We start from the raw sequence: 27,122 nt of genomic DNA on the forward strand, positions 1-27,122 counted from the left end.
GTTTCTACAACACATGCACACAGAGCAAGAAATAGAGGAGGCTCATGGAAATTTAACAGGGGAGCGGCTACAACTCAGGAGAGGACTGTGCACAGAAGAGGAGGAGGAGGAGGAGGAAGTTAGCTGAGTCAGGAGAGGAGAGGGGACGTCAGCAGCATGTGTTGCAGCATGTTTGAGTCGTCGTCGTTTGCCTCCTTCAAAACACTGATCCCTGCAGAGGCTGCCTGTACAGTGAGCCTGGTGCCGGAGTGCGAGAGGAGCTGCACTGCTCTGTAGAGTCACCTTTAGCACAGTGGAGCACACTGCTGGGTAAGTCACAGGGATGGGATGAGAGGAAACTCGTAATCAGATAAGATGTGAGAGTGTGTTGCACCGGACGGTGGACGCAGTGGCTATTTCATTCAAATCTGGTTCTTGTTTCTTTGTGTGATGGAGAGGGCGCCTGTTTCAGCGCCGTCTACTCTCGTGTTTACAACAGTCATGTGTGATGGATTAAAGTTTCGTGAACACATGGGCACTGACCCACTGAATTAACTGTAAGTGTTGCTGTTGGACAAGCAGCTGTTTCCAGGAAACCTCGGCCTGCGTTCTGTTTTGTTCCTGCGGATTAATTAATAACAGACAGTGCTTTCTGTGTGGGGGTCACACCAGCAGAAACGGGGGCTGTGATTTTCCACCCCACTGAGCTGTTAAACAGTTGCACAATGATCCCACTAATGACCTTTTAAAGAGTCAATAAAATAGCGAATGCATGCGATGGTAACTGGTACTGTTCATTGCCATTTGGTTTGAATATTTCAGAGAATCGAGTTGTTGTCTGCTGTGTTCATCATAGGTAACAGTTTTCTCTCGGACATGAACTGGTTCTGTTGGCAGGAAACAGGAAACCAAAGACACGTCAACGTGCACCTCTCTCATGACTGAACGGTGCATCTGTTCGTGCTTGACTGTTGAGGTGTTAAAGGCTTTTCAAGAAAACAAAATGTGATTATGTAACAATGGAGCTTAAAAGGAGAAAAACAGAGAACACATGTATTCAGAGTGACAGTCACACCTGCAGTGTTGCTTTGATGGACGCCGTTTGTTTCACTTCAGGGATATTGTGATGCTTTTTCTGTAACTGTGTGCGTAACTGGGATTCTTTCAAAAGAAAACCTGAGCTCGGAGAATTTAGAAAACAGCAAATCAGGCACAGTGTTGTTCTTGAAAAACACACTTTCAGTCATTATCAGACTCAAAATTTTACTTTTTTTTTTAACGTTTCTGCCCTCACTTGAGCAAATCTCCACTTTTAAACAGAAATCAAGAAGATGCTTCATGTGTGCCACACAAGATGTTGACATTAGGCATAAGACTGAAAACCACAGGCAGAACATCCTCCCTGTGTGTGCAGATAGCTCTTTTGATTTTAGGCTCAAGGGTCTTTCTGTTTGGAGTCTGCATGTACTGTTCCCTTTGGGTACTCCAGTTCCCTCCCACAAGCCATCACTTGGGGTCTCCTGAAATTTGGTGCAGTTATACTGTGTGTGTGTGTGTTTGGCTCTTCGTGTGTGTATTTGCTATGCGATTGATAGACTGGGTACGTGTTTGGTGGGGTTGGATTAAAGTATTACAGAAGATGAAGAGATGAAAATCATTACATGTTTTTTTTTTTTCACCTTGTGTAGACACTTGTGCGGAGACATGAAGTCCACAACCAGTTCATCCATTATGAATGAAGAGCTTCCATTCTCAATCTCAGCAGCTCCTTAAAGGAAACCACTCACAGCCCTGTTGGACTTATTCTCCTACTGGACTCAAAACATCTCAGATGAAAACAAACTGATTGTGCACCTGAATTCTTGGAAACTTTCCACTTCCTTCAGCTTGTGGAAGCTCTAAACACACGTTGGCCATCGCAAAGCTGCTGGACAGTTGAGGGTTGCGGGCTGTGAGGGCGAGCAGCTCGATAGATGTGAAAACAGTCGCTGCTTGTGGCTGTAGTTCGACACTGTCTATGTGAACGTCAAGAAAACAGAAGGAGAAACGGCTGAGATTGAAGACATACTTTATGAATTCATATCTTTCATGCTGTTGAAGAAAGAGAAGAGACGTTAATGATCTACTGACTGCGAAGCATAGGTTCATGGTTGAATGAGAAATCTGAACTATCCTCTTTAAACAATACTGTAACCACATGTCTGACAGTACTTGTCATCGTCCAGCAGGACTGGTTTGTCTCTAATGATTATTCTTGACTCACTGGATCATTTTCTGACATGGGAAGAAAGCACAGTTCACTTCCTCATGAGGTGTGCCGAAGGTGGAACACTCCAGATTTGGTTTGTCGGTTTCTTTCGTAATCTTAAAACTGTGAAACAGGGTGAAAATAGCTGCTGAGATTACCCCCCAGTAGAGGGCCTGCCAGGATCCAAAAATAATCTTTTAATACTCTGTAATAGTGGCAGAAAAACAAATTGAGAGGCGACAATAAGACGTCTGACTGGAAGAACGTACTCCAGCCAGTCTGATCTATATTACCTCACAAATAACAATTTACTTAATAGCTTAAATCATGGGTGGAGTTTTTTTTGTCCATGTGATGTTTGACTTTGTGTATAATCTGTGGGTGTTCCTATATTTGCCCACAACATGTTCACACTTGTTTAGGTGCACACTGTGGGATAGCAGGGTGTCCAGCATGCAGTGTAATTCCCAGTGTCTCTCTGTCTCGCAGACTGAAGGTCACACTGGGAGTCTGACCCAGAGGGACGACACAACACTGCTGACTGACGCCTCCGCCAGCCAGCACAGTCCGGCGTCTCAGCCGCTGGTCCCCGACGTCCTGGTTGTCACCGGGGTGGAGGAGAGCGGAGGTGCGGCGGCAGACCAGGAGGAGGACAAGGAGGAGCTGGAGTTTCCCCACGACCTGCTGCCCAGTCTCGACTTCAGCAGTGAGCTCAACATCTGGGAGTCCTCGCTCGGGTGAGTGGACGGTCTCTGCACAGAAACACAGGATGATGATGTCTCAAGGTCTGAAGGTAGTGGGCTGTCTGACCTTCATTTCCTGAAGGTTTACTCTCAGCCATGTACAGTCACTACTCCATTGCCTTTTACCCACACTCTGATCTGATTTAAATGCCTGAGATTTGTTTTCTGTGCTGTCAATGGAGTTTTTTTCCTCCAGATTGTGACATTGTGTTACAAATTTCTGTCCAATCATGCTCCCATGACCACACATTTTTCTCTACTGTCAATTATATTAATGTAACTTTCCATCTTACTGTCTTTTCAATATTTATGACAATTGATTTTTGTCCAAATCTTCACAAAGGAGAATTGATACTAAGCCTAGTCTACATTTTACTCATCAAATATATATATAAAAAAAACTTCTATAGAAACAAATTTATACGGTCTTTGAGCTCTCGTTGCACTCAGAGATTTATTTCTGCTTATGTTTGTTAGTAGTTGCAAAGAATCAGCCACACAGAGGCAGCAAAGCCACCGACTGCAGATTTGCAGTTTGGGTTTCTTCATATGTGACTAAAGAAGCAGAGCCTCATTATGCAGTGAGAGATTTAACGGGTTTAACAGAAAAGGCTCCCACGTATAGTGTAACCAGTTCACTCTCAGTTTTTCTCATTATGTGACGTTAAGCCGCGACTTAATATAGCAGAGGAAAGGATGAAGGAAGAAAACAGGCAAGGTTTTAAAATGACTTTTATTTAGACGACTAAGGAAATCCACTGCAATTATTTACCCCCAGATCTTTTGTAAATGATTAATAATAAAAATAATTATGCCACATTATGGTTGTATTTCATGTATACTACAGGATATTGAGGTCAGTAAGCTTCATTCATGTCAATAAGGGGACACATTTGTCGCCATCATTCAGTCAAGGTGAAGGTTAATCTGATTATTGATTTGCTGTGTGTGAAAATGTGTCTGTGCTGCTGTGTGTGTGGGTCTGCGTCAGCAGTCCTCAGAGTAGGTCAGGTGAGACTAAATGTGAGCAGGTGAACCCTCTGCTGGTGGGCCTGCAGCATCACATGGAAGTCAGTCGACAAGCGCCTGTTCTCAATACAAGGTACCGCCGAGACGCGTAGTCATGGGGGTCAGCAGGCAGTGTGTGTGTGGGAGTGTGGCCACCCGTAGATGGCATGGTATTGATTGAAATCAAGAATCGTGGAGTGAAACAAGATGATAACAGGATGCTCTAATATTCTATACTCATACAGGCAGTGTGGTGAAATTTGCTGCTGTGGTTTTGCCTGTTAAAATAGTTACTGTAATAAAAGTTTTCATGCTTTTAAATGGTGCTTGATATTCTGCTTTGTCCTGAGCTTGCAGTTTATTATACTAATCTATCAGAGTGCTTAATGAGTTTTGACTGCCTGACACTTTGTCGTTATTTAATTACTATTGGCGTGAAAGTGTGAAACTATAAATTTCAGTCAATACTGAACAAACATTTATTTAATATCTTTTCATTACACAAACTGTGAAAGGCCACAATGGATTACATTTTTGCTATTAAAGAGAAGTAGGACTGCAAAGTACTGTCAATATCTGTCTGCCGGAAACACCTGCTTTTCTCCATGTAAGGTCGACGCAGGCAGCAGCTTGTTGCATAACGCAAAGCTTGCTGGCTGCAGATAGTCATGTTTGTGGTGCCACTCCTCTTTTATAAAGGGAGTGCCAGGTAAAGGAGGAACACGTTGTTAGGACGCAGGCTGTGTTTGTGAAGTGGCAGAGCCGTTAGGGAGTAGTCATGTGGGTCTGCATTCCCCAATCAGTTGACGTGATGCTACTTCTGACTTCAGACATCAAACATGAGGATAGAGAGGTTGTTCAAAAGGGAAGATACATGCTGAGATCCCTGTTGAGGCAGTTTAACATGGTGCCAGCACAACTTCAAATAATGCTGTGTGAGGCCTGCTAATACCTTGGCAGTGACTCAGCAATTATGTTTAAATGGCACCACACTAATCGCACAGCTGAATGATGCTGCCAGTGTACTTCAGGGAGCATATTGAGTTTTTTTTTTCTGAAGTAGCATTTTCTTGCATGAGCATATTTCCACTGACTACGATGAAAAGGCAATAAGTATTACTACTTCATTCTGTTGGATTTTATATCTGTGTTCGTTCAACCATTGTCATTGTTGACATAAAAATACATTTCTGAAAGGAATAACAAAAAAAATTGTAATTATATGACTAATGATTGTGGAATAGTCTGAATATTTTCGTAAACACGAGTACTGTCTAGTAGTCAGTGAATCAGATCGCGAGATGTCATTGGAAATAAACCTTTCAAATGAATCTTTTATTTATTTAAAAAAAAATGTCACAGTTCAAAAATTAAGGATTGTAAAAGGAACTGAATACTATGTCTACCTTCCTAAAATTCCATTAGAGTTGTTATAATTGTGGATCACTGCTTGAATACTAATGGCTGTATTAGCAGCTTGGTGTGGATGAAGAAATCTGCATGTTAATTTATACCCATATTCTGACAGCTATAGGCGTCTCTTGAAAGCACAGCTCAGAATATTCATCCTGTGTGCACTGGTGTGCTGTGTGTGTATATATATATTATAGTGTGTGAGCATGGGTTTCCCTGCTGTCGGTCGGCATGCCTGAAGGCATCATGGAATGAGCAGCTGCCAGCCTGCCTCATCCTAACTCTGTCGTCCTGCCCTCGCCTCAGGCCTCAAGGCGGCGGCCCACTTCTCACAGATGTCCAGCCTTCACCTCAACCTGCTGCCACATCGTCCCCGGGCAGCCGACCCTTAACCCCTTCAAAATCTGTGTCCTTAGACCGAGAACTCGAGGAGGCCTTCCAGGAATGCGAAGAGCAAATGGCGTCACTTGGCATGTTCACTCCCAGGGAGCCCTACAGCAGCACTAATGAGACGCTTAAAGATGTAGGGAGGAGAGCCGGGGAGGTGATGGTTAATAAGTCCAATGAGTCACCGTCACCGCCTCCAATCCTCGTCCAGCCAGCATATAGCAACAGGGGCCATAGCAACAAGAGTACACATGGAAACAGTGAGGCAGCAAACAGTCAGAAGGAAACAGTTGTGTTTAGTTTCAGGAATTACATACTGGGCACTGAGAGCAATGTCGGGACGGCAGAGACACAGAGCGATGTGGAAGCAAGTCAGTGTTTGGATAAATCTGGAAACAGCGCGCCAGAGAAAGAAATAGAAACACAGAAAAACAGCACAACACCCATGGATATGCAAATGGAAATAGCATCAGATTCATTCAAGGAGCCCTTAAAACATTCTGTGGTCAGCGAGCAGGGAAATAATCCAAGAGAGGAACTTGTTGATGCTAATGTGGCGACTGAAGAAAGTGCCACTTTAGATTGCAGTGCAGTTGTTAAAGCGGCAGTAACGGAGATGACAGACATTGAAAAAGGAGATCAAAGCAATGAGTACAGTATTAATAGGTGTAATGTTGTAACTCAGGCAGATAATTCATGTGAAGAAACGTCCATGTGTGGCTTTCTTTCAATGAATAAAGAAACCTCTTCAGAGCTGCAGTTAGAAGCACAGAGGGAAACAAACACACACATAGAGGAAGCTCCAGAAGAGTCGAAAATGGATAAGCAGATGGATCCTGAATGTGAGAAAAAGGCTGGGCAGAACAAAGAGGCAAAGAAAAAGAAGCACAGAAAGAAAAAGAGGACGGAGAAGAGCACAGCGACTGAACAGAAAGCAGAAACGGGAGAACAGCTGAACGACGAAGACCAGGCCATGTTATTCATAAATACAGGATATGACGTTGATGCTCCAGCAAATGTATCAGTGTCAGAAGCAGCGTGGAGCCCCCTGTTATCTTCTTACAGTGAGGAGAGTCGTCTTACTGCCTTACCCTGTTTACCAGGATCAACCCAGGCTCTTTTACAGAAGCCTCATCCGACACATAACCTCAACCCCGTTCAGGCCCCGAGTGCCAGAAGTCATAGTTTCAGTGAAAGTCTCCAGTGGGAGCAGCGTGTAACTGAGGGTGAACACAGCAATCAAAGTACACCCATGACATGTGTACAAACTACAGTTTTCAGCTGCATTGATTCCAGTTGTAAGAGATCAGATACACAAACAGAAGAGGCTACGCTTACAGAATCAAAAATACTCACAGAGGAGAGTCAGAGCCCACTCTCCAACAGCCAAACTTGTGTGGGAGAGAGCTGCGTAGAAAGTGCCCTTGAACAGGCTTTAGTGCCGGGTACGGCGTTGCCACTGACAACACCCACGTTGCCAGAAGTGATAGAAAGCAGGGGAGAGGGAGAAAGCGTGAGGCATGATTCACTCGAGCGAGTAGCTACTGTAACGGCTGAAGATCGTGAGAGCGGAGAAGAGGATGCATTGAAAGAAAGAGAGAAGTGCCTCAGCTCTGCAGATGGAGAGAAAAGCAAACCCCTGGACACCCATCCTCAGCTCCCAATAATCTGTTGTCAAGGAAAATACTCGCCGGCTTTTTCAGCCAGAGAGGGACAGGGGGGATTTGAGAAAAGCTGCAGCAGCAAAATGCCACACAACTCGGCAGAGACTGAAATTAAGGGACCGAAAGAGACGACCATTCGCTCTTCAGACGGCGAGATCTCACCCACTGAAGAAGGAGATGCAGAAAAGGAACCTATCAGGGGAGAAGTTGATATCAATACTTCCCCCCTCCGGCTCCTGACTGGCCCTGATCGTCCAGATTACAGCGCTGCAGGAGCGGAGCGAGCAGGAGAGAGAGGAGGAGCAGGAGAGGAGGTGGGAGAGAAAGAGGAGCTATTGAGAGAGCACAGTTCATTCAGCCAGACAGAAGGCTCTGCTCGTGGGGTGTCATCAGTCGGCACTGTAACGTGTCCGCCCATCGATGTTGCCGAGTCACAGCTGAGGAAACAGAGCCGGAGTGAGCAGATTGCCACCATCACAGAGAGCATCTGTACTGAGGAGGACTGTCTCTTTTATCCCGGCCAGGAGCAGCAGTGTAGCACAGCAGTTCTGCCACTCCCCACGGCCACTGCACAGAGCTCCAGTGATAAAGATGGAGGATTAACGGCCGATCGGGAACAGAATTTGGATGCATTGTCTTTGGGATGTATTTCTGCAGAGTCGCCGGTCACAGAAGCAGACCACAGCCAAGTCTTCCCGTCTTCAATCTTAATCAAGCCTTTGACTGCTTCGCAACAAACTCCAGTGGAGAAACAAATGAGCAGCAATCAACAGATTAAACTTAGTAGCACTACTGAAGCAAGAACGTCTGAAACGGAGTTCCAAGCGGAAGCGCCCGTCCAGAGCAGCAGCGGTGACAGTGTTATTGCCGGAGTGGGTGCGCATGTAAGTGAAAGAAGTAAAGTTATCCACAGAGTTCACTTTGCAGACAGTGTGAATCAGGAGGACGGTTCCTCTGTGAAATTCAGAAACATGCCAGTGCCGGCTCTGGATTGTGCCTCTTTACCTCCTCTGACTGTTCATGAGAGTTTGCACTATCCTGTTGTCGAGGCGAGCTTCATCTTCCCTGAATTTTTAGGTTTTAAGAAGCAAGAACTCTTCACAAATGCAGCTTCTACAAGTGATGAACCAGCAGTAACGACTACAGCTGACTTTTCAAGCCAAGAGAAATATGCGGAGCGGGCTGAAGGAAACGTAGGGACTGAGGACAACAATAAGAGCATCACATTAAATCAGCCACAAAATGATGCTTTGGAGATAAACCCTGTGAACAACCGGCCGGGAACAAAGGCGTGTTCAGAACAGCCGTCATGTCCAACTGAGATGAATCAGAATCCGAATGACTTTTTACAAACAGTGGGAAATAATACCTCTGAGGCCGACCGTCCTACAATTGAACAGCAAAAACAACAAGCAGAGATTGAACCCAACAAGGAAACTCCATGTCCGCCTTTGTCAAATGTGAGGGAGATCAGCGACTTTCACTCTGAGTCTAAAGCCTCAGTGAAGCCCGAGCAGCCTCAGGAGTCATCTTTAAAGAGTGACAGCACCATAGAGCTTGAGGAAAAAGAAGAGGATCAACTTGATCACTCATCAAATTTTGCGCTTCCAGCTGTTCCCCCCTCAAGTGATGCCTCCATTGAACCCCTTTTTGGGCAGCTTTGTGTGGACCCTGACGTTAAACTGAACCCTGAAGCTGTGACCGGGACCCCCGCGTCTTCTCTGCAGACACAGCCCAGTTATCCGTCTCCCTCCCCGTCAGTTGAAACTCATGCCAGTGGAGTAAAAACCTCTGATGATGATATGGCAAGTGAGCAAACAGCTGTCTCGGGCGATGTCACAAAGGATAAAGTATTGACTTCAGAGATGACAACCGCTGACCAGTCAATTCCTGCTATCGGGCAGCGTGTCAGTGATCCTGCTTTTGTGCCTCGCTCTCCTGACCCGATGCTGAGTCACTTGGAGTTCATTACTGACTGTCCTATCTCTCTCCCTGAACAGACAATGGATGGATCTGACAATGTCATGTCTCAAGCTCACACTGAGGCAGAACCCGCTGGCAAAGAATCTGATATTTGTAAAGAATCCGTTAAGACTGACCTCCTAAAAGTCAGCTGCCCACTCAGTTCTGACCTGCATACCAATGAGTTGTGTGATAAAGTTAAGCACGACGATCTGAAAGAAAAACAAAACACTGAAGATCAGACCTCTGTGCTGTTTGAAAATAAAGAGAAAGAAGTTGAAGAGGCAACAGTGAACAATCAACTGCAAGCACCGGAGGGTAGCACGCCGAAGACAGGAAAGATGGGCGCAGCGTCACTACAGGGTAATGGACCAGATAAAGACACTGTGGAGGAAATTGGAGCCCTGCAGCCACCACATAAACATGAAGTACAAAAGACTGAATCACCACTAAGGGATTTAAAGAGGGAAGAAGAAAGGAACAGTGGCGCTGCAATTAAAAGTGAGACAGAAACTGCTTTGTCTCGAAGTAGACCTTCTGGATCATCCGAGGCCGTGAAAACTGCTGAGGTGTTTTCTATTAGTGAGCCTCAAACCGTTTACGACCGGAGTTTGTGTCGAACTCAGAAGGAAACACTGGAAAGCAGCTCGGACACAACACCAGATTTGATTCCAGCTCTTGGCCAATCCCAGTCCGAACCAGATCCAAACATTCTTTTTCAACAACAGGAGCCACAGCAGCAGCGTCTGGAATCCAAACATTTCACGGAGCAGTCATCAGGTGGCTGTTTGGAGGCGCGAGAAAAGACGGACAGTAAAAATAGTGAAAACAGTAGTGGCAAAAAAGGAGTGGCAAGTTCAGAGGAAAGTGAGGGAGCAGAGTTATTTCCAGGGGTTGATAGAGTGTGTGTACCATCAGAGCTCACAGGAGATATTAAATCGAATGGAATGACCACCGAGAGGAATGTCTCATTTGCTAGTGAAATAATTTTCTCCCAGGTAAGTGAGAAACTGGTAGATGAGAATAAAGGCCTTGAATTATGGGTTGCTTGGTCGGATACAGCTCTGATACCGAACTCTAAGTTCGAGAGTGATCTGGGTGATCAGGCTCAGCAGAAAAGCAATTTGTCCGCTGCTTGTCAGGAGCCGGAGCAGCCAACAAACACTGTCATGACTGTTGAGTCTGCCTCAGAGAATAGCATTCCAACAAACACCAGCCCTAAAATTTATACAAACATCAGTCCAAGTGCAGACTTTGGTGAAAAAATTAGCCTGCTGGATCCTGCCGGGCAGCCGGAGATTGATTTTGGTGCTGCCACGACTGTGACAAACAGCAGGGAAAGTGAGGAATGTGAAAATCAGGCTACTGTATACAAACCTCATGAACTACAGAGCACCAATGAATTGTCAGCCACACAAGGCAGCCCGTGGGGACAAACACCCACGAAAGGCCCTGATGTTGAGGAGCTCACAAAAGATGATAAAGGCGCATCAGACAAAGGCGAAGGCAGCAGGAAGGGGAATGAACAAAGGGAAATAAAGGAGATAGACCATGAAGCGGCAGAAAGACAGGGGGTTGTAAATTTAACTGGGAGTGCTGAAGACAATGAGTCAGGATCAGAGAAAGTGTCAGGCCATTTTCAAAGTGCTGTGTCACACAGCTGCGCCAAGGCTGCTGCTGGTGACTCTGGAGGGAGTGCCACGCTTTGTAAGGTAGCTGAAAATGACGAAGCAGAGGTAATGACTGCTGGGAATGTCATAGTCCCCTCTGCTGTCTCATCAAAGTGCCCCGAAGATTTCACATCGGCTCCTCTTGCCGTCGCTTCTCAGTCAGAGAAACCAGATGATCAGGACACATCGTCAGTTGACGTTGTGGTGAACTCCACCGGAGGAACATTACTTGGAAAAGTTCCTTCCTCCTGCAGCGGCTCTGTAAACACAGAAGAAACTGATGTGTCAGACAGTCCTGCTACTGGTCCAGCTGCCCAGGAACTAGATACAAACTGGATAAAAGCACTAAAAGAAGCTGCGTCACGCTCACAGACTGAACAATATCACAAAGCTGGTGATTCAAGGTAAACACTACTGCATGCGTGCGTGTGTGTGTTTGAAATTACAAAGGATTTAAGAACTGCAGAAAAGATCTTATGGTGTGTTCACTGTCACAAGCCACAATGTGTGTCTGTAAATGAGTGACACAAAGTAGGACGTTGGCATTCTGCTGATCAAGTAGGTTCCCGTTAGAAAGCACTGAAATATTGAGAGAATATGGAAAATATCAACAAATAGGGCAAATGGGTGATTTTTTTTTTTTTTTCTTATTTCCACGGGTTATAAATCTTTGATTTTCGGCCTGCTACAGTACATTTCTGTAAGTGTTTGTTAACAAAGCAGTGACACCGTTTTCTGAGATTGTTTGGAGAGGTGACGTGGAGAGCAGTGTGATAATGAATATGAATAAGGAGGTAAACACAGGACTCATTTGTACTGACGAGCCCGGGTCAGATGACTGCCTGTGGAAATCTAATGGAAGTAATGTAGCTCTTTATATTCAAAGGGTGACTTCAGCTGTGACATCGTCTCTGGTCTCCAGGCCAAGAATGAGTCCTTTCTTTGAATAAAAAAAAACACTGTCCAGCATAACACATCAACACACATTTAGCTATTTAGCTATAGTACTTGTGTACACACTCATACACACACACGGTCCACTTGAACACACACAGTTGTTATTTGTCAATCATTCCTTGAACATGTGTTGTAAACAAAACAATTCCCCAACCCCCCTCTATTTATATTGTGTTTTTCAGACCCCTCCCATCCCTGGACTCTCCACAACAAGAGTTTCTTACTCCCACTGAGGAGATAGCTGCTCCCCAGAGACCCGAGGAGATCTCGCCATCACCACCGGAGCCGGTAGCAGAGATCCCAGCGCCAAATATTGTGACCAAGCCGGTAGATCTCCCTGAACCTCTAAAGAAGTCAGCAGATCTACTAACAGAACTTCACAAACCAGCGCAAGAGTTGCCAGAAGAGTTTCCAGAACAAACCGAACCAGACGAGCTCCCAGAACCAGTGGAGAAAGAGGAAGAGCCAGCGGAGGTTGCTGAAGTATTTATCAATAAAGTAGCTTCTGCAGAAGAAGCGGGTGAGCAGTCCAAAGTCTTAGAACCTGCAACGAGTGCAGAGAAGATCCCAGCGGAGAATGAAGTAGAGCCAGCAAAGGATGACGAACCACAGCCAGAGCTTAAAGACACGACAGCAGAAACCTTGCAGCCAGATGAGAAGCTGGTCAACGAAGAGCAGGAGGAGCTCGTGATAAAAAACGAAGCGATCCCTTCTGTGGAGCATTTTACAGCCCCAGCTGAGCAAACTGTGGTCTCTGAGACGGTCCAGGGTCCTGCTGCTGAGCTACAGGACAGTGGGTGAGTATCCTTTGCACAGTGTTTCTTTTTAAACGGTGTCACAAGCAGGATGATGTGTTTTGCTCATTGTTCCACTAGTTGTGGCAGGTCACTTCTCGCGGTGTGTTATCAGGTTACGAACTGATGGCTACACTTTCCAGTGAACGCCCGTTTCAACAGTTGGCTCAAGTAATGTCGCCCTCGAAAGCTGGTCTCACCAAATTTTAAAGATCATTCAACAAAACATTTTTCTTTTAATTCAGGAGGAATTTCCACCAGGAAACTGTTGAATACAAAGATCTGTAAATAGCTTTTAAAACCCTAGTATTTTTATTAAATGTTGTTGCCTCTCCCTCACATTGATGTGACCAAAGACATGATATCTGAAGGGATTTGTTTGTTAAGTAGACCGTCTCAGGGGGACTTGTGCTTTACAGCTCAGCAGCTCACTCACGCTGCCTGTCACACTTTCAGAATGAGCTCTGAGAGTGCCTTTGGTGGCTTTGTTTAGCTTCAGACACATGGAGGACATTTGGTCGGCTGTTTCTGTCTGTAGTGGGTTCAGCGTCTGATTGGATGAATGAGTCCCGCAGAATTTTGCATGAGTTTGAGAAATGGCCGTGAACCCATAATGTTTTCAAAACCTTCGACTCAAGCTAAATACACAGTGTGAATCAGTCTCATGAGATTAACGCTGACTCAGACATTCGCTGTATTTTTTTATTGTGTCATTGGAAAGTTGCAGTCACAATTCTGTTCATTGTGTAACTGATGATGTGGTAAAAGGATTTACTGCACAATTGTTTTTGTCAAAAAGTGTACTTCAATCAGAGCAGATGGTTCCTATTCCCTGTTTTCTCAGTGATCTCTCACTCTCTCCTGCACATGCCGGGGAACCATCCCACATGCCAGAGTAGCACTTGCTGCCTGTCAGTCTTAACACTTGTCCCGTCGTCGCTGTTGGAGACACGAAGCTTTGTCCGGAGCGGGAGCAAGGAAGAATGACGGCACTGGGTTTCATCAGTGGATAAATTTACACATGCATACATGAGGCAGAGACAGAAATGTAGCTGTATGGTCTACGATGTGTGTGCATACATGTGGGTCAGGGTCCGCCCCCGGAGGCTGTCCTAGCTGTCAGTCCCGCTCCGTCTGTACGGCTTTGTGAACTGAAGCCTGTAGTGGGAGGAATTTTAGGCAGACACTCGGCCCCACTGAAGTCATTTGTGCTAGACCAGACAGGGAGGAACAAAAGCTAAGGGTTCAGAAAAACACTTGGGCATGTGCTGCAGTGCGAGTGTGTATGACGGAGCCAATCAGACTCACAGCCGGAGACGAGGAGGACTGGGACATTAAGTCATCTGCTAAGCTGTTGTGGAGTGGGCTCGTGCCTCAGCAGAAGTCATTTCCATCGCTGGGAGTAGATACCCCTCAAGTTGTGTGATGGATTAATCTGCGGCTTAAATCTGGGTGAGTTGACTGAAAGGCGCTCCTCCCCCCTTTTTCCTTTGGCGTCCACTGTGTCTGTGTAAGTCCTTCCAGGTGGATGGAGCAGATGGTCTGTAGGTAACCAGTGCTAATTACGCTGTGTCTCTGCTGACCTCTCCAGATGGGTGGAGGGGAGGGACGAACAGCGAGGCGAAAACACAGGAGGCTTTTCCAGAACAAAGTTGCCAAATGAACCTCCTTCGATTTTCAAAAAATGTTGCAAGTTTGAGCATGTTGAGTTTCCTGCCGCTTCAGCCTGTTAGAAATCTCAAGAATCACTCTAACGCTAATGATAGACCGTCGTCTGTGAGTTTCCCAAAAATCCTGTACGAATAATACAGTTTGGAAGTTAATATGTTAGTTTAAGATCAGTTTCAAGAAACATAAATGCCATCTGGCTAGTTTGCTTGGTAACACGGCATCAAATATATCAACAAACAATAACATGAAACAGTAGTCAGTTTGAAGGAAGCAAACGTCTCTAAAGCTGCTTTACTCATGAAGCATTACATTGAAAGACTGTGGATCTTTCTGCTCTTTTGGATATTTGCTCTCCATATTTCTGGAGTTAAAAGGAAGTGTGATGCATGGAAGCACTTATCCTACTGTAAATAGACTCGTTGCCATGGTGACTGCAGGTTGATTTTTCTTTTGCCGGCACAAGTGAAGCGGCTAGAGCTTTGTTCATGTGTGAATATGAGAACGGCACATACTAACTGTCTCCTGCATAAACGTAATGAACCTCCTGTCATTACATCATGCTTTTTTCTTTTTTTTTTTTTGGTTTAACTTTAAACATGCTGCCTGGACTTGGCATCTATCAGGTCCAGCTGTTTCCTGGATGTGACATTTAATGTGTCTGAGCCCTGAATGCAGGAGAAGTAAAGCCACTTGTGTTTTTTGATTCTTCTGTATAAAAAATATAGGTTAGAGAACAGTTTATTATCCATTTAAGAGAAATACTTCTATTAAATCTTTGGTAAGCGCTGGTTTGCTTTCGGCAGCCTGTGACGCCTTGTCCACCGGAGGATTATTCACAGTGAGAAACAGTTTGTTACAACCTCCAGATGTTAGTGGTAAGAGTAAAACAAAGCTGCTGTGAAGCAGGGGGATACGCTGCTGTCAAAGAACACATGTACTGTGTCAAAGGTTTTTTTCAATCATTCTGTTATAGTGGAAAAAAAAGCCCCTGCTACTCCGTGCATATCATTTTCCTCCAGCCTCAAAACTGTAAATACTAACCAGACCAGTGCTCGGCCTTCTTTATTTCTTGTCTTCTTCAGGACTGTTTCTGTCCATCTTTGGAGGCAGCAGCCAGTCTCATGACAGTTTGCTCAAACTGGGTTGTGACTCGGTTGTTTCTATTTCCAGGCTGCATGTGCCAAGTTGGCCACAGACGCTGCTAACACATGCGTCGCTCTGGCGGTGGGGGTGAAAAGACGAGAAAGACAACAAAAGTGAAAGATGTGTGTCGTATGAAAGCCAATTTGCTGTGATTAGAAAAGCACTTTTCCACATAACAGAATGACATTAACACCAGTGTAAATGCTGAAGCTGGAGGTTCGCTACGCCCGTAAGAAAAGCACACGCGCCTATTAAATACCATTACGTTCTGACTTTACTGGAGCGAGGTGGGGAATAACAGAGCTCTGTCTGTCAGTCTGGAAGGAGCTGGAGGAGACGTGAGAAATGCGCAGCTCAGCAGATGGTTGTTTTGAGGCGTGAGGGGTGTAAATGGGCTTTAGTTGACGGAGGTATTGTGAAGCTGTGTTTGCGAGGCTACTGGGATATTTTTAGAGCTCAAACGGGAGGCATGCCCCAAGTGGGGAACAGCTGCACGGGCGTCCATCGCAATGCATGTCAGATTAGAGAGCCTACCACCCCTGATAAGAAGGCCTGGATCAGGTCCAAATCCACTCCACCAGGTGGCCGGTGATGACAGAGCCAGACTCCCTCTCGCAGGTTTCTTCCCGACAGAGGACGAGAAGAGCAAGCATGGACTGTGTTCTGAAGGGTCCGATGAGAGGAGCTCTTTATTCAGTTTCGTGTGACGTTAGGAAAGGGTTCTTAGGATGGTGGGAGTGAGCCTTTTATTTTTCAGGTCACTGCTAGGTTTAGGTGTCAGCTCAGAGCAGCGTGACCCCTCCCTGTCTGCTCTCAGGTAGGTTCACTTCAGGATCCACATTTCCACAGCAGCAATAGAGGAACACTGAGCTTGTGCTTCAATGTTTGGCCGCGTTGTTTTGGCCCGTCTGTTGATGTTTTGTGTTCCTCTTCCTTGTAGGCCCTCCCTCGCTGAGCGGGCAGAAAGCGGTCACCCCAATCCCACCTGTCCCCCTGCGTCTGTACGCCACCCCCCGCCTGACCTCCCTCCTCACCTCCAAGACACCTTAGATGCTCGTAGTCTTTCTTCGGCAGCACAAGGGAGTTTCAGACCTGAAGCTCTACCAACCCCACCAGCATCACCCTGCCCTCCTCCTCCTCATTCTCCAGGCCGTACTTTTCCTTCTGCACCTCCTGAACCCTGCCGCGTCCCAGTAAGGTATGACCATGAACTTTGTGTCAGCGTCCATGTGTTCCGGTATTTTGATTCAGTAGCATTCCCCAGTTTTTGTTGTGTCTTAAAATTGAATGTGAATGTGTGTCTTCATGTAGTTGACAGTGTATTTATTCAGCGCCAACACCAATTCTGTGAGCCTGCTTCATGGAAAGTAGCCGCCTTATCCTCTGAGCCTGGCAGTTGAGGTCAATTTACGGCATTAATTGGACATCTGGCAGAGTGGATCACCTTGTGGATCTTGATTCTCAAAGCTTGCAAACAGCAGACTACAGGGGGATTACATGCCATGTATTTAATGACATGAGTTTGTTTGAAGCAGTGGTTTTCAAAGCCTACACACGCACAACAGAGGTTTTGTTTATTAACAGCAACTGGGGTTAACGGTTATTAACGATTATATTTTACAATGTGAAGACATTACATCTTCTGGCTTTCAACCAAAACTTACTTTATGTGCTTTTTTAAATCATGTCATTTTTGAGTATACAGAAATATGGTAAATTCAATTTCTTTAATGGGTTTTGGTGAACCTCATTTAATTTTTCATTTCTGTTGAGTCACTGAACATTAAACCTTCAAGCTTTGAGCTACTGCTCAACACTCACAAATGTGGCATCAGTCTTTGCATGCACTTCTCAGTGAGGAAGAGAATACACCTTTGAATCCCTGCAAAGTAAATTATTTGTATAAGGGATTATTAAAACTTTTCCTCCACAGTGCTTATGTTAAATTATGTCACACTGTTTATACACATTTATAATTCAAGTCCTGAGTATATTTTGTCAGTGATCCATCCTGTTCCCCCCTCATAAAATGACACGATGGCATTGCTATGTACGCCCACCACATGGACCGAGAGGAAACTGGATTTACTAATGTGAACTTAGTGGTTATGGAAACTCAGCTATACACTATGTAATTGTGGCTTGTAAATACTGACTGTAGCTAAAGGACAGGGGCCGAATGTAAACAAGGTTATTTTCAACACACTACATTTTTTTGATTTAACAGAGAGACTCCAGTATGAATTTTTTCCTGTGTTATGTATATTTTTTAGCATGTTTTAAAACTCTTTGCGTCTTCAGTGATCAGTTAGAGCCACAGTTTCAGTTCATCAAACTCTCGTTTCTATTTCTACAGCCTTGTCGATTGCATTCAGATGAGGATAATTTCCTCATCTCTCCACAAACTTTCCCCGTCGTGATGCCGCTGAGCGTTCGTCCGCAGTCCCTCTTGTAGTCTTTGGTGATTTGTTATCAGAGGGAGTGACTCAGCCACTTTGACAGTGCCGTGGTGTTTACAGCCAGCAGAGGGTGTTCTCTCTCTGCAGAGTCCAGTCTAAATGTTGCACCGCCAGACTGTGGCTGCTCTCTGCTGTCTGACTGCTGCAGTCACCTGCTGCACACATGAATGAACACAGGGCTTCCTGCACCTCGCTGTCATTCACCATCTGCAGCAAACTGGATAATATTTTTTGTGTGGTCCTTCATGTTTGGCAAATATAGATACCGGTGCTTTATTTGAGCTTTTTATTTATGATATTTCATCACAAAATCCTGGAAATTTTGGAATGTCAGTCATGCATGTATATTGTTGTTTAATTATTTATGATGGCTGCTGAGTGCCTCCTGTGTATTTGTGGAGAGGAGTGGCATCCAGAGTGAAACGTGGACTGAAAAATGAAAAATCGTATTGGGTGTTAGACATTTTCCTGTTTGTATGTTCTGATATTTACTATTACAACTCCATCTCAATAGTATTTAAGCTTGAATAAATATTATTTTATACAGTTTAAATATCATGATTGAGTAATTCTGGATCAGTGTATATTCCCATAATCACAGCAAACCACAGAAGTTGGTCTTATTTTCACAGATATGTGAATCTAATCGGAATTAATTGGAGGATGACTTGAAGAACAAAGTATGTCAGAAAAAGCTAAACAAGAGGCAAGGGTGCAATTATCCAATGAAAATAATTGCTCTTCCTAATTGGTCCACTAGGGGCTGCACTGTTTTGGTAGATTGTAGCACAACTCTGAGACCCAGAACTGAACTGCCACATTCAGCAGGATGCAGTGAAAGCTGGAAACTATTTACATTAGCATTAAACTTGAGAGGGTGTGTTTGTGGAAACATACCAAAAGCTATAAAAGTGTTACAGCCTCAGAAGCAGACAGGCTTATATCAGCGGGAGTCTCATAATATCACTGTGGAAAAATATTCAGGGTTGTTTTTGGTTTTGTAAAATAGTGGATAAGTTGTAAAGTTGTTCAGAATGTATCTGGACTTCTGTGCACTAAACAGAGGGAACATCTGGAAGTACTTAGTCACAGGTTATGCTGTCACGCTATTGGTAGTTGCATATTACATTTTGCATCTAAACTAAAAGGACTTTGTCCTCCTCATGCCAGACATGTATTATTTTTCTTTAAGTCACATCAGCTTCCCACCAAAGTTGGAAATTTTAGACATCCAAAAACAATAGTGACTTTTACAGTTTGACCTCCACTGTTCATGGGCAATAAAAAAAAAAATCCCAGGTCAAAAAAAAAAGAAAAGAAAAAACTGTTTTGGTGCCAGTAAATATTAAAAGTAGTGCTGCTCACACTTAGTGAAGCTGAAGTTCCCAAAACCCTCAAATTACTAAAATAACTGGAAATCATTACAATTCATTGTCTTTCATTGCTATAATTTTATACTGAATGGAAAGCGAGACATGAAGCTGGACTGAATCCAAACCAATAACTTCTTTGGTAATCTTAATTGTAACAGAAATTGCAAAAATGATTTAAAAAAAGTTGGTATCTTTGTGGTAGATCACTGAACAATCCTGATTTTTTTAATGGATCTCAGCATCTTCTTCTGAACCTGTAAAGAGGATTTCATATTTTTAAAGAGGTTATTATGTAGTAATGCAATGTTCTTGATACAATAATTGAGAAAAACCCCATTGCACAGGATTAAAAGCAGAAACAGGTTTGCACCAAGCAGCCTGCAGAGCAGACTGATGTATCATAACGTTCACAGCCTCCAAGCAGGTTACATGTGTGTGGAGTGTAATGACCTGAATTCCTCTTGAGTGCCATTATAAATCTTTAAAAAAAAAAAAACCTACCACAGCCGTATCTTCCAGTGCCCAAGTTCTTTAATTTTTTATTTCTTCATTTTCTGCAGTTGAGGCTGCAATGTAAGGCCTCTCTCCTGAAGCAGCAGGGCTTGAAAAATGGCCGTTCAACGGAGAGGGAGCTCTGCTGCCCTACATGCATGTCTGGCATTTGAGGGGGGAGAAGAGATGGCAGGAGCAGTCGATATTTTTTCTTGAACAGGGGTCGGCGTTGGCAAAGGGAGGGGGCAGCATTTTTTACTTGTCCCCTGGGGTCATAAAACATCGACCACCGAGCTCATCCGAGATCTGGATCACATCAATACTCTCTGTGAGCGTCAGTTAATGGATTTCATGTTTACATGCAAACACTGCTCTGAATGTGCTGAACCAGTTTTTTTTAGTTGAGCTAAGAAACTGGAACTGTCACCTCAGGCTTTTTGTTCTCATTGATAGACATTTGACACATGAAACCTTGATACGCCAACTTTGCAGGATTTAACATCCTGGAGGGTGAAGTTGTTATACACAGCTCTGGACTGCTCTCTTTCCCAGGAGTGGACAATAGATTCATAGCTCTCAAATTTCATTTATGAGTGGTTGATCTGTGAAACCTGTTCTTGGTCTCATTTCCACTCCTCGGGGAAACTTCCCAGCAAAGACGTACACTTTTCTGGAAACAGAAAATAATGTAGAGAACAAAGCTGGACTCTCCCTGTCTTTAGCCTGATGAGAGGGTCATTAATTGGTGGAGGTCAGCCTGCTGGCCGCCATTGTTCTCTTCCTCGTGAGAAATGCAGTTGTCAATAAATGAGGCAAGACAAACAAGAGCAACAATTTTTTTGTTTTGTTAGCACTAAATGCATTTTTATTTTGAAAATATATATTTCTGTTCTTTGTTGTATAATGCCTGCTTCGGCCGATAACAGTTCTTTGTGGACGGCCTTTAAGGAAATAGATCACAATAGGATTAGAGTTGAATGACACATTCTAGTTTCGGAGCCCATTGTTTACCTCGGGCTTCCCTCTGGTTGGCTCAGCCGAGTGTTGGAAGCTTCCATTGTGTGGAAAAAAGGAGGCAAAAAAATGACATTTTCACTCTGTAAGTGGGGGTCCTGGCTTTCACAGGGTGCTCTTACGGTGGGAGGGAGGAAGAGGAGGGACTGACGGAGTGACCGACGAAGCGCTCCTGGTTCACAGTTGGTTTGGAGGTCCACTATTGTCTGGCTCTTCTGCATAGTCACAGTAGCAGACCATACAAAAGCCGCTCTTCTGTTTAAAGGCACAGGAGCGCAGTGTGAGGGAAGAGGGGGGAGGAGGCTGTGAGAGCAGCAGCACGGCGCAGAGATATCAACAACCAAACAGAGAAGAGGCGCCTCAGACACACATGCAAGACAGCAAATAAGCAGGATCTTTTTTTTTTTTTTGTTCTGCACATTTTCTTGGGTTCTGGGATTTTTCTTTCATTTTTTTTTTTTTGCTGGAAGTTTTCTTCAATCTAGAGGTGCATTATTTTACCATCAGATGAGGAGCAGAATTCTCCAGCCTGAGGAATGAATGTGGAGCGCGGAGCCCTGAATCGGCCGCTGCTGCTGCGCTCCTGATGCGAGAAGACCTCGCTCATCCTCTGCACTGCAGCACGGCGAGCTCAGCTGGCGCTCAGCCTCGGCACAGGCTGTCCGCTCTCAAGGAGCTCGCAGGTGGATGTGGAGGGTGGCTGGAGTGGAGGAGGAGCAGGCAGGGGGGGCAGGGGTGGCAGAGCTAGCTGAGGATGGGAGCCAACGAGTCCATGGAGCAAGGACAGACCCCCTGTCCCTCTCAGGAACACATGTGAGTCTGGCTTAACCTGCGTGTCTGCTCAGCGCTCTAATGCTGTTCACAGGGGTGATTGGAGGAGGAGAACAAAAACAACACCGTCGTAATTTATTCAGAGGCTGGGAGACAGTTTTACTGATTTATTAATGGATTTGCATCCCTCATCAGTCCCACATGAAGGCTGAGATTTGCTGATTTTATGATGCAGATTCCAGCTACCCGTAATGTTCAAGAGGTCACTGTTAAAAAAATATCTAAAAAAAAATAGTTTTAATTATTCATATTTGAGACCTTTTTAGCCTTTGCTTTATGTTTTAAATACAGTACTATTAAATAGTCCAGTACACCTGAGTGAACTCTCAACGTTGTTTGCTTTTGTGATGTAAATATGGATGAGAGAATCAGAGCACGTGCTTCGACTACAGTGCAGCGTGAAAGCGTGAAACTCAATACTGCTTCAGGGAATCCTGTGGTAACCCAGAACACCGCGCAGTACAGTGACGGGAGGTTGGTGGTGGGGTGATGTTTTGTTCTGTGGGAAGGATGGAGCGACTGCCGCGCTGGGATCAGAAGCTGGTGACTGTGTTGAAATAGAACACGCTGTGTGGGGGCGGAGGACAACTCAGGAATAGTGGGTGAGAGAGGGAGAGAGAGAGACATGGAGCAAGAGCGCTCCACTTTTTTGTTGTATTTATATCTCAGACACGCTACTGCACAAGGGATGAAGGGCCAGGGGAGAAACAGAAGAGAGGGGAAGAGGAAATGGACTGAGTGTTTTGTGTGATGTAGAAATGAATGATTAATAGTACAGCGAATTCAAGTTTCAGTGCAGATCTCACTGCAGATATTTAAGGAAATATATGCAACAAAGAACAAACTTTTTACGCAACTGTCGTGACCATGCTCAGAAGAACATGCAAACTCCATAAAGAGTCTCTGTTGGCCGGGAGACTCAAACCAGTAACAATGTTACTGTGAACCAAGAGTGCTGACCACTGTACTCACAAGGAAACATAATGTTCCATTGGGATTGAATTTAATTTTCAAATGACATTACTGTCTATGCTTATTCTCATTTGTCCAGGTAGACATTTCAGAGCAGTTGAATCTGGGAAAGTAGAGGATATGCTTTTCCCCTTATCTAAGTCACTTCATCAGTTCACGTTGCTCCCTGGATTTGGCTGCTAACCTGAACTGTTGAAGCCACCCTATAATTATAAAGGGCAGAACGTTTTATCGGAGGAATGACCAAGTCCAGTCCACCTGAGCTAATTGCTTTGAGATACCTGAAATTAATAAAGTGTGGTCATTTTTATTCCATCTATTGATAAATGAAAAACAGATACAGTATATATAAGTATCTTTCACACCTTAATGCTTAGTAGATCACCTGTGATGTGAAATGATGAACTACACTTGAGGGGTCAGATTATTCTGTCTGCATTCCAGTAGGTTTTCATCAGTAATCTGAACGATCCTTGCAAAAAGTTTCATTATCAAAATTGGAAGATGTTTTACCTCCCAACTGAAATCCCCCCTCATCCCTCTTATTGATGATCTGTCTTCTTTGCCTCTCCCTGATTTGATTTATTTTAATGTGCCATCTGCTGGCGTTGTCTCAGATTAGATTGTGTGAGGTATTAGAGATTATCTCAGTCTGACACCCTTTTGTCTTAATGGTTTTCTTTGTTTTGAGACTGAGTTGGTTTCTTGGACAGAAGGACACGAGGCTCTAATGTTAGAAATTAGCCTTGATGGCGATGAAGGACAGATACTGGAGAAAGAAACATTAGTTTCGTAAGGTTATGTTTATGTGACCTGTGCACGGTGAGCGTCTGTAATATATCATTATCTGTGAATGAGGAATGTTCTACCAAAAATAAATCTGCTTGAATGTTTTTCCCTGTTTTTAAGCCTTGACAATCCTCTCACCTGTGACTACATAACATTTTATATTGCTTCTACGGAGAAGCTTTTGTTCATTATAAAGGGGATGGTCTTGTTTGGTGGAATGATGTAATACCCTTTAGTCATTCACCATGTGGATTAAAGCTCAGGAGCTCCCTCTGTTGGTCTCATAGCATCCATTGTTTAGTACGGACCACTCATTTTCCATCAATTCACCAATTCTGAAGATAATAATAATAATAATGATGTTTTCACGTCCTGTGGTGAGATGACTGTCATTTTAGACACATTTTATCTGGTATCTGTTGAATTCACCCCAAATATTAGTGTCATACAAGCAATCCTTTACATTAATTTAGTTCCGTGACTGTTCCTCGTGGTGGGTTTGCTCAGTGACAGTTTGTCCCTCTGTCCAATAGGGTGAATTTATCAACACTGCTTTTTACCTACTTCATATAAAACAGAGTCTGTCTGATGTGACTGAGTGAAAGGCAGGTCAGACAGAACTACAGCACAAAGAGGCAGCTAATCAAACACAGCCGGCGCCAGTTAAATCAGGAACCTGGATAAGAACCTCTACAGCCACATGGCAGCTAAACTCAGGGTCAGGGATGCAAATATGTTTGAATTTGATATTACGGTAGCAATGCAAGTCAAAAATATCCACCGCTCTGTTTATTTTTTAATCTTCATTTTTATTTTATATGATGGGCTGTAATAACATCAATATTTATTGACGCAGTGAGCAGGTTGAAGTGTTTCAAATGCACAAAATAATAACAGCAGGTCACACATGAGTCAAAGGCTAAAGCACCAATGACTGCTTGAGGAAAACCTAACAAAGGGAAGATGCATTTTTGTGAAAAAGGGTAGTACTCAGTGAACTAACAGTCTAGGAGGAGCCTGTTGGGAAGGTACTGATGGCAGTCTGTACCCAGATGGAGAGTGGCAAGCGAGAGATGATGGAGCGAGTTAATCCATTGAGGCTAATCACGCAGCTGTTTGTAGACCAGCCGCTTTCCTCTATTCATGCTTGGCTTTTTCTTCTCTTGATCACTTTTCATTCAGTCGCATTTTCCTCCTTTTCTCCCTGTTATGGCAATGGACAACACACCTTGCAGGTTGCAGCATGTTGATTGTGATGGTTTTTGGCTGATGTGTGGGTGACCAGGTCTCTTCCTGTCCCCGGTGGCTGGTTAGAGTACGCCCTCCAGCTCCATAAAAGCTGTTTAGACTCTTGGATTTGGCTGGAAGCAGCTGTCTGGCTGCCTGAAAAGCAGCGCCTCCTCGCCTCACGCTGCATCGTCTCTGTCTCCAGGCAGTCTTCTCAGCCTGTTGGGGGGCGGAGGGGGGTCCTGCTTTCTTTGTCTATGTCTGTCTATGTTCGCCTCCCTATCCGTGGCTGTTCACTCACACCTTTTATTCTTTTTTTGCAACCAAATAACAGCTGCTGACAGTGCAGTTGCATTAATGCAGAGGGCATTCCGTTAAATTGTGGGGTATCTTATCAATTTGATTCATAACGTCATTTATTTTTTACTTTTTATGTCTGATTTCTTGTTTGTCAGATGACATTAAGACATTTAAATCAAGACAATCACCACATGCAATCTCAGGAGATAATCATTGTGTACTTATTAAAAATAGAAGAGAGTGTGTGTGTGTGTGTGTGTTTGCGTGTTAGTTGGACTGCCTGCTTCTTGCCACCGTAGTAGAGCATATGGTGGGAATAACCTGCTGTTGCCATAGAAACACTATGCTTGCAGTTGCATGACAAATGTTCTCTGCAAGGACATAAACGGAGCAATGAAAGGGTCCTAATGACTTTGTAATGCATCTTTTACTTTTATTCATTCTCAAACAAGTGGCATTGAAATGCTCACTCTTTTATTATAACAATTTCCTAATAGCTAAATGGTATGTAACACATTTATTTACAAAATAGTGTTTTTTATATGGGTTTGACTTCTTGTCTTCTGAGCTGATTTGGTCTCTTAGCTGTACTCTATGTAAATGGATCCTGCCCTTGGCGCTTCCTGTGTCACTGGCAATTTGATTGTGGTTAACACAGACTGATCCAGATGGATTACTAGGCAGACCAGCCTCATCCTGCTGGGACGCACCGGGCCCCAGCTCTCTTATTGACCGTGTGCTGCTGTCTCTGCACCTGAACATAATCAGTAGAGATATTAAGTTAAAATTACCATATAAAGAACAACACCTTTTCAATTTTATGCTCAAAATCCATTATATTATTTAGTGTAGTCAGGTGTTATCAGTAGAGCATCACAATACCAGTGAAAATACATCACTTGTATGTTATTGCTTTGATGTGACCCAGGAGATAGTGAAGAACCTGACCATGACAGCAAAAAGTAAACTGCAAATCTCTTATTTTGACACTGTTTAATCTTTCATCCAGATTTAGTTTGTTCGTTATTGATCACATTGATGTCTAGATGGCGTTTCAGCCTCCCCTTGTCTCTCGTGGGACAGGCTTTCATTTAATCTAAGCCTGTCTCTTTGACTAAAGACCCCCCACAGGATGCTGAATACGGCTTTGTGGTGAATCTGTATGGATGTCTTTCATATCAAATAATTTTAGAATTAGCCCACTGAATGGCAAACACTTGATAGATATAACACACATAAAAGATGTTGCAGTGTAGTAAATGATAAGGATATGCTTCATCAGGTGTGGCTCGGGTGGTGGGTAGTAACCTTGCTTTTGTGTGGAAACAGCAAAGAATCTAATGAGCGAGAGAAAAGAAGGAGGGGGGGGGGTGTGGAGCAAACGGCTGCGAAAGAGGGAGAGAGGGAGAGAGACGGACCACTGTATTGCGGGAGGTGGGCTTCTGCAGACAGTCTCAGTTAGGTTGGGAGACATCATTTCCGACTGGGGAGGAGTGGCGACGGGCTGATATGGCTGCACATGACAAAGGGGTGCAACGCTTATCGCCTGTAGATGGGGAACAAAGGCATTTGGATATTGGACTGTAGAAAAACCAAGAGGCAAGATTGAGGAAAGATTAGATTCGACCGTCTTTGTCGGATAAGTCGGTGGACGCCTACCTGTGTGCGTGGCAGCAGCATCGCGGTGCGGAGAGGTGCAGCCCACCGGCAGCCATGGCAGTGAGTGCGTGGCAGGCTCTGTCTCCATTGCAGTGGGCTCGCTGGGGCTGGGACACACTACTGGGAGGGGCAGGAGATGGGAACAGCCCAGACTCGGATCCGGCTCTCGGGCTCCTCCGGCGTCTCTCCTGGAGCTCACGTCATGAAAGCATGATCAGGGCTGCTGGAGAACCGGTCAGACAGAGGTGAGACAGGACGGGAGGCTGGGTCCACTCTCATGCACTGATCCCAGCATCATGCTTTGTGACCTGGGTGTGTTACTAGCGGTGTTGCAGATGTACTTGTGTATTGAAAAAGGAGGAGGAAT

General features: G+C 44.5%; 1 protein-coding gene across 5 annotated transcripts in view; it reads left to right on the forward strand.

Moving 5' to 3' along the window:
• Nucleotides 1–27,122, forward strand: part of tacc2 (transforming, acidic coiled-coil containing protein 2) — a 46,028-nt gene that overhangs the window by 4,933 nt on the left and 13,973 nt on the right. For all 5 annotated transcript variants that reach the window (XM_030107326.1, XM_030107327.1, XM_030107325.1 and 2 more), the window contains exons 2-4: nucleotides 2,717–2,964; nucleotides 12,214–12,828; nucleotides 16,580–16,837. In XM_030107326.1, the coding sequence (XP_029963186.1) occupies nucleotides 2,717–2,964; nucleotides 12,214–12,828; nucleotides 16,580–16,837 (1,121 nt within the window). The remainder of the gene's footprint in view (nucleotides 1–2,716; nucleotides 2,965–12,213; nucleotides 12,829–16,579; nucleotides 16,838–27,122) is intronic.

The sequence above is a fragment of the Salarias fasciatus genome, chromosome 13 (genome assembly GCF_902148845.1).
Source record: "Salarias fasciatus chromosome 13, fSalaFa1.1, whole genome shotgun sequence".
In the NCBI taxonomy this organism is placed as follows: Eukaryota; Metazoa; Chordata; class Actinopteri; order Blenniiformes; family Blenniidae; genus Salarias; species Salarias fasciatus.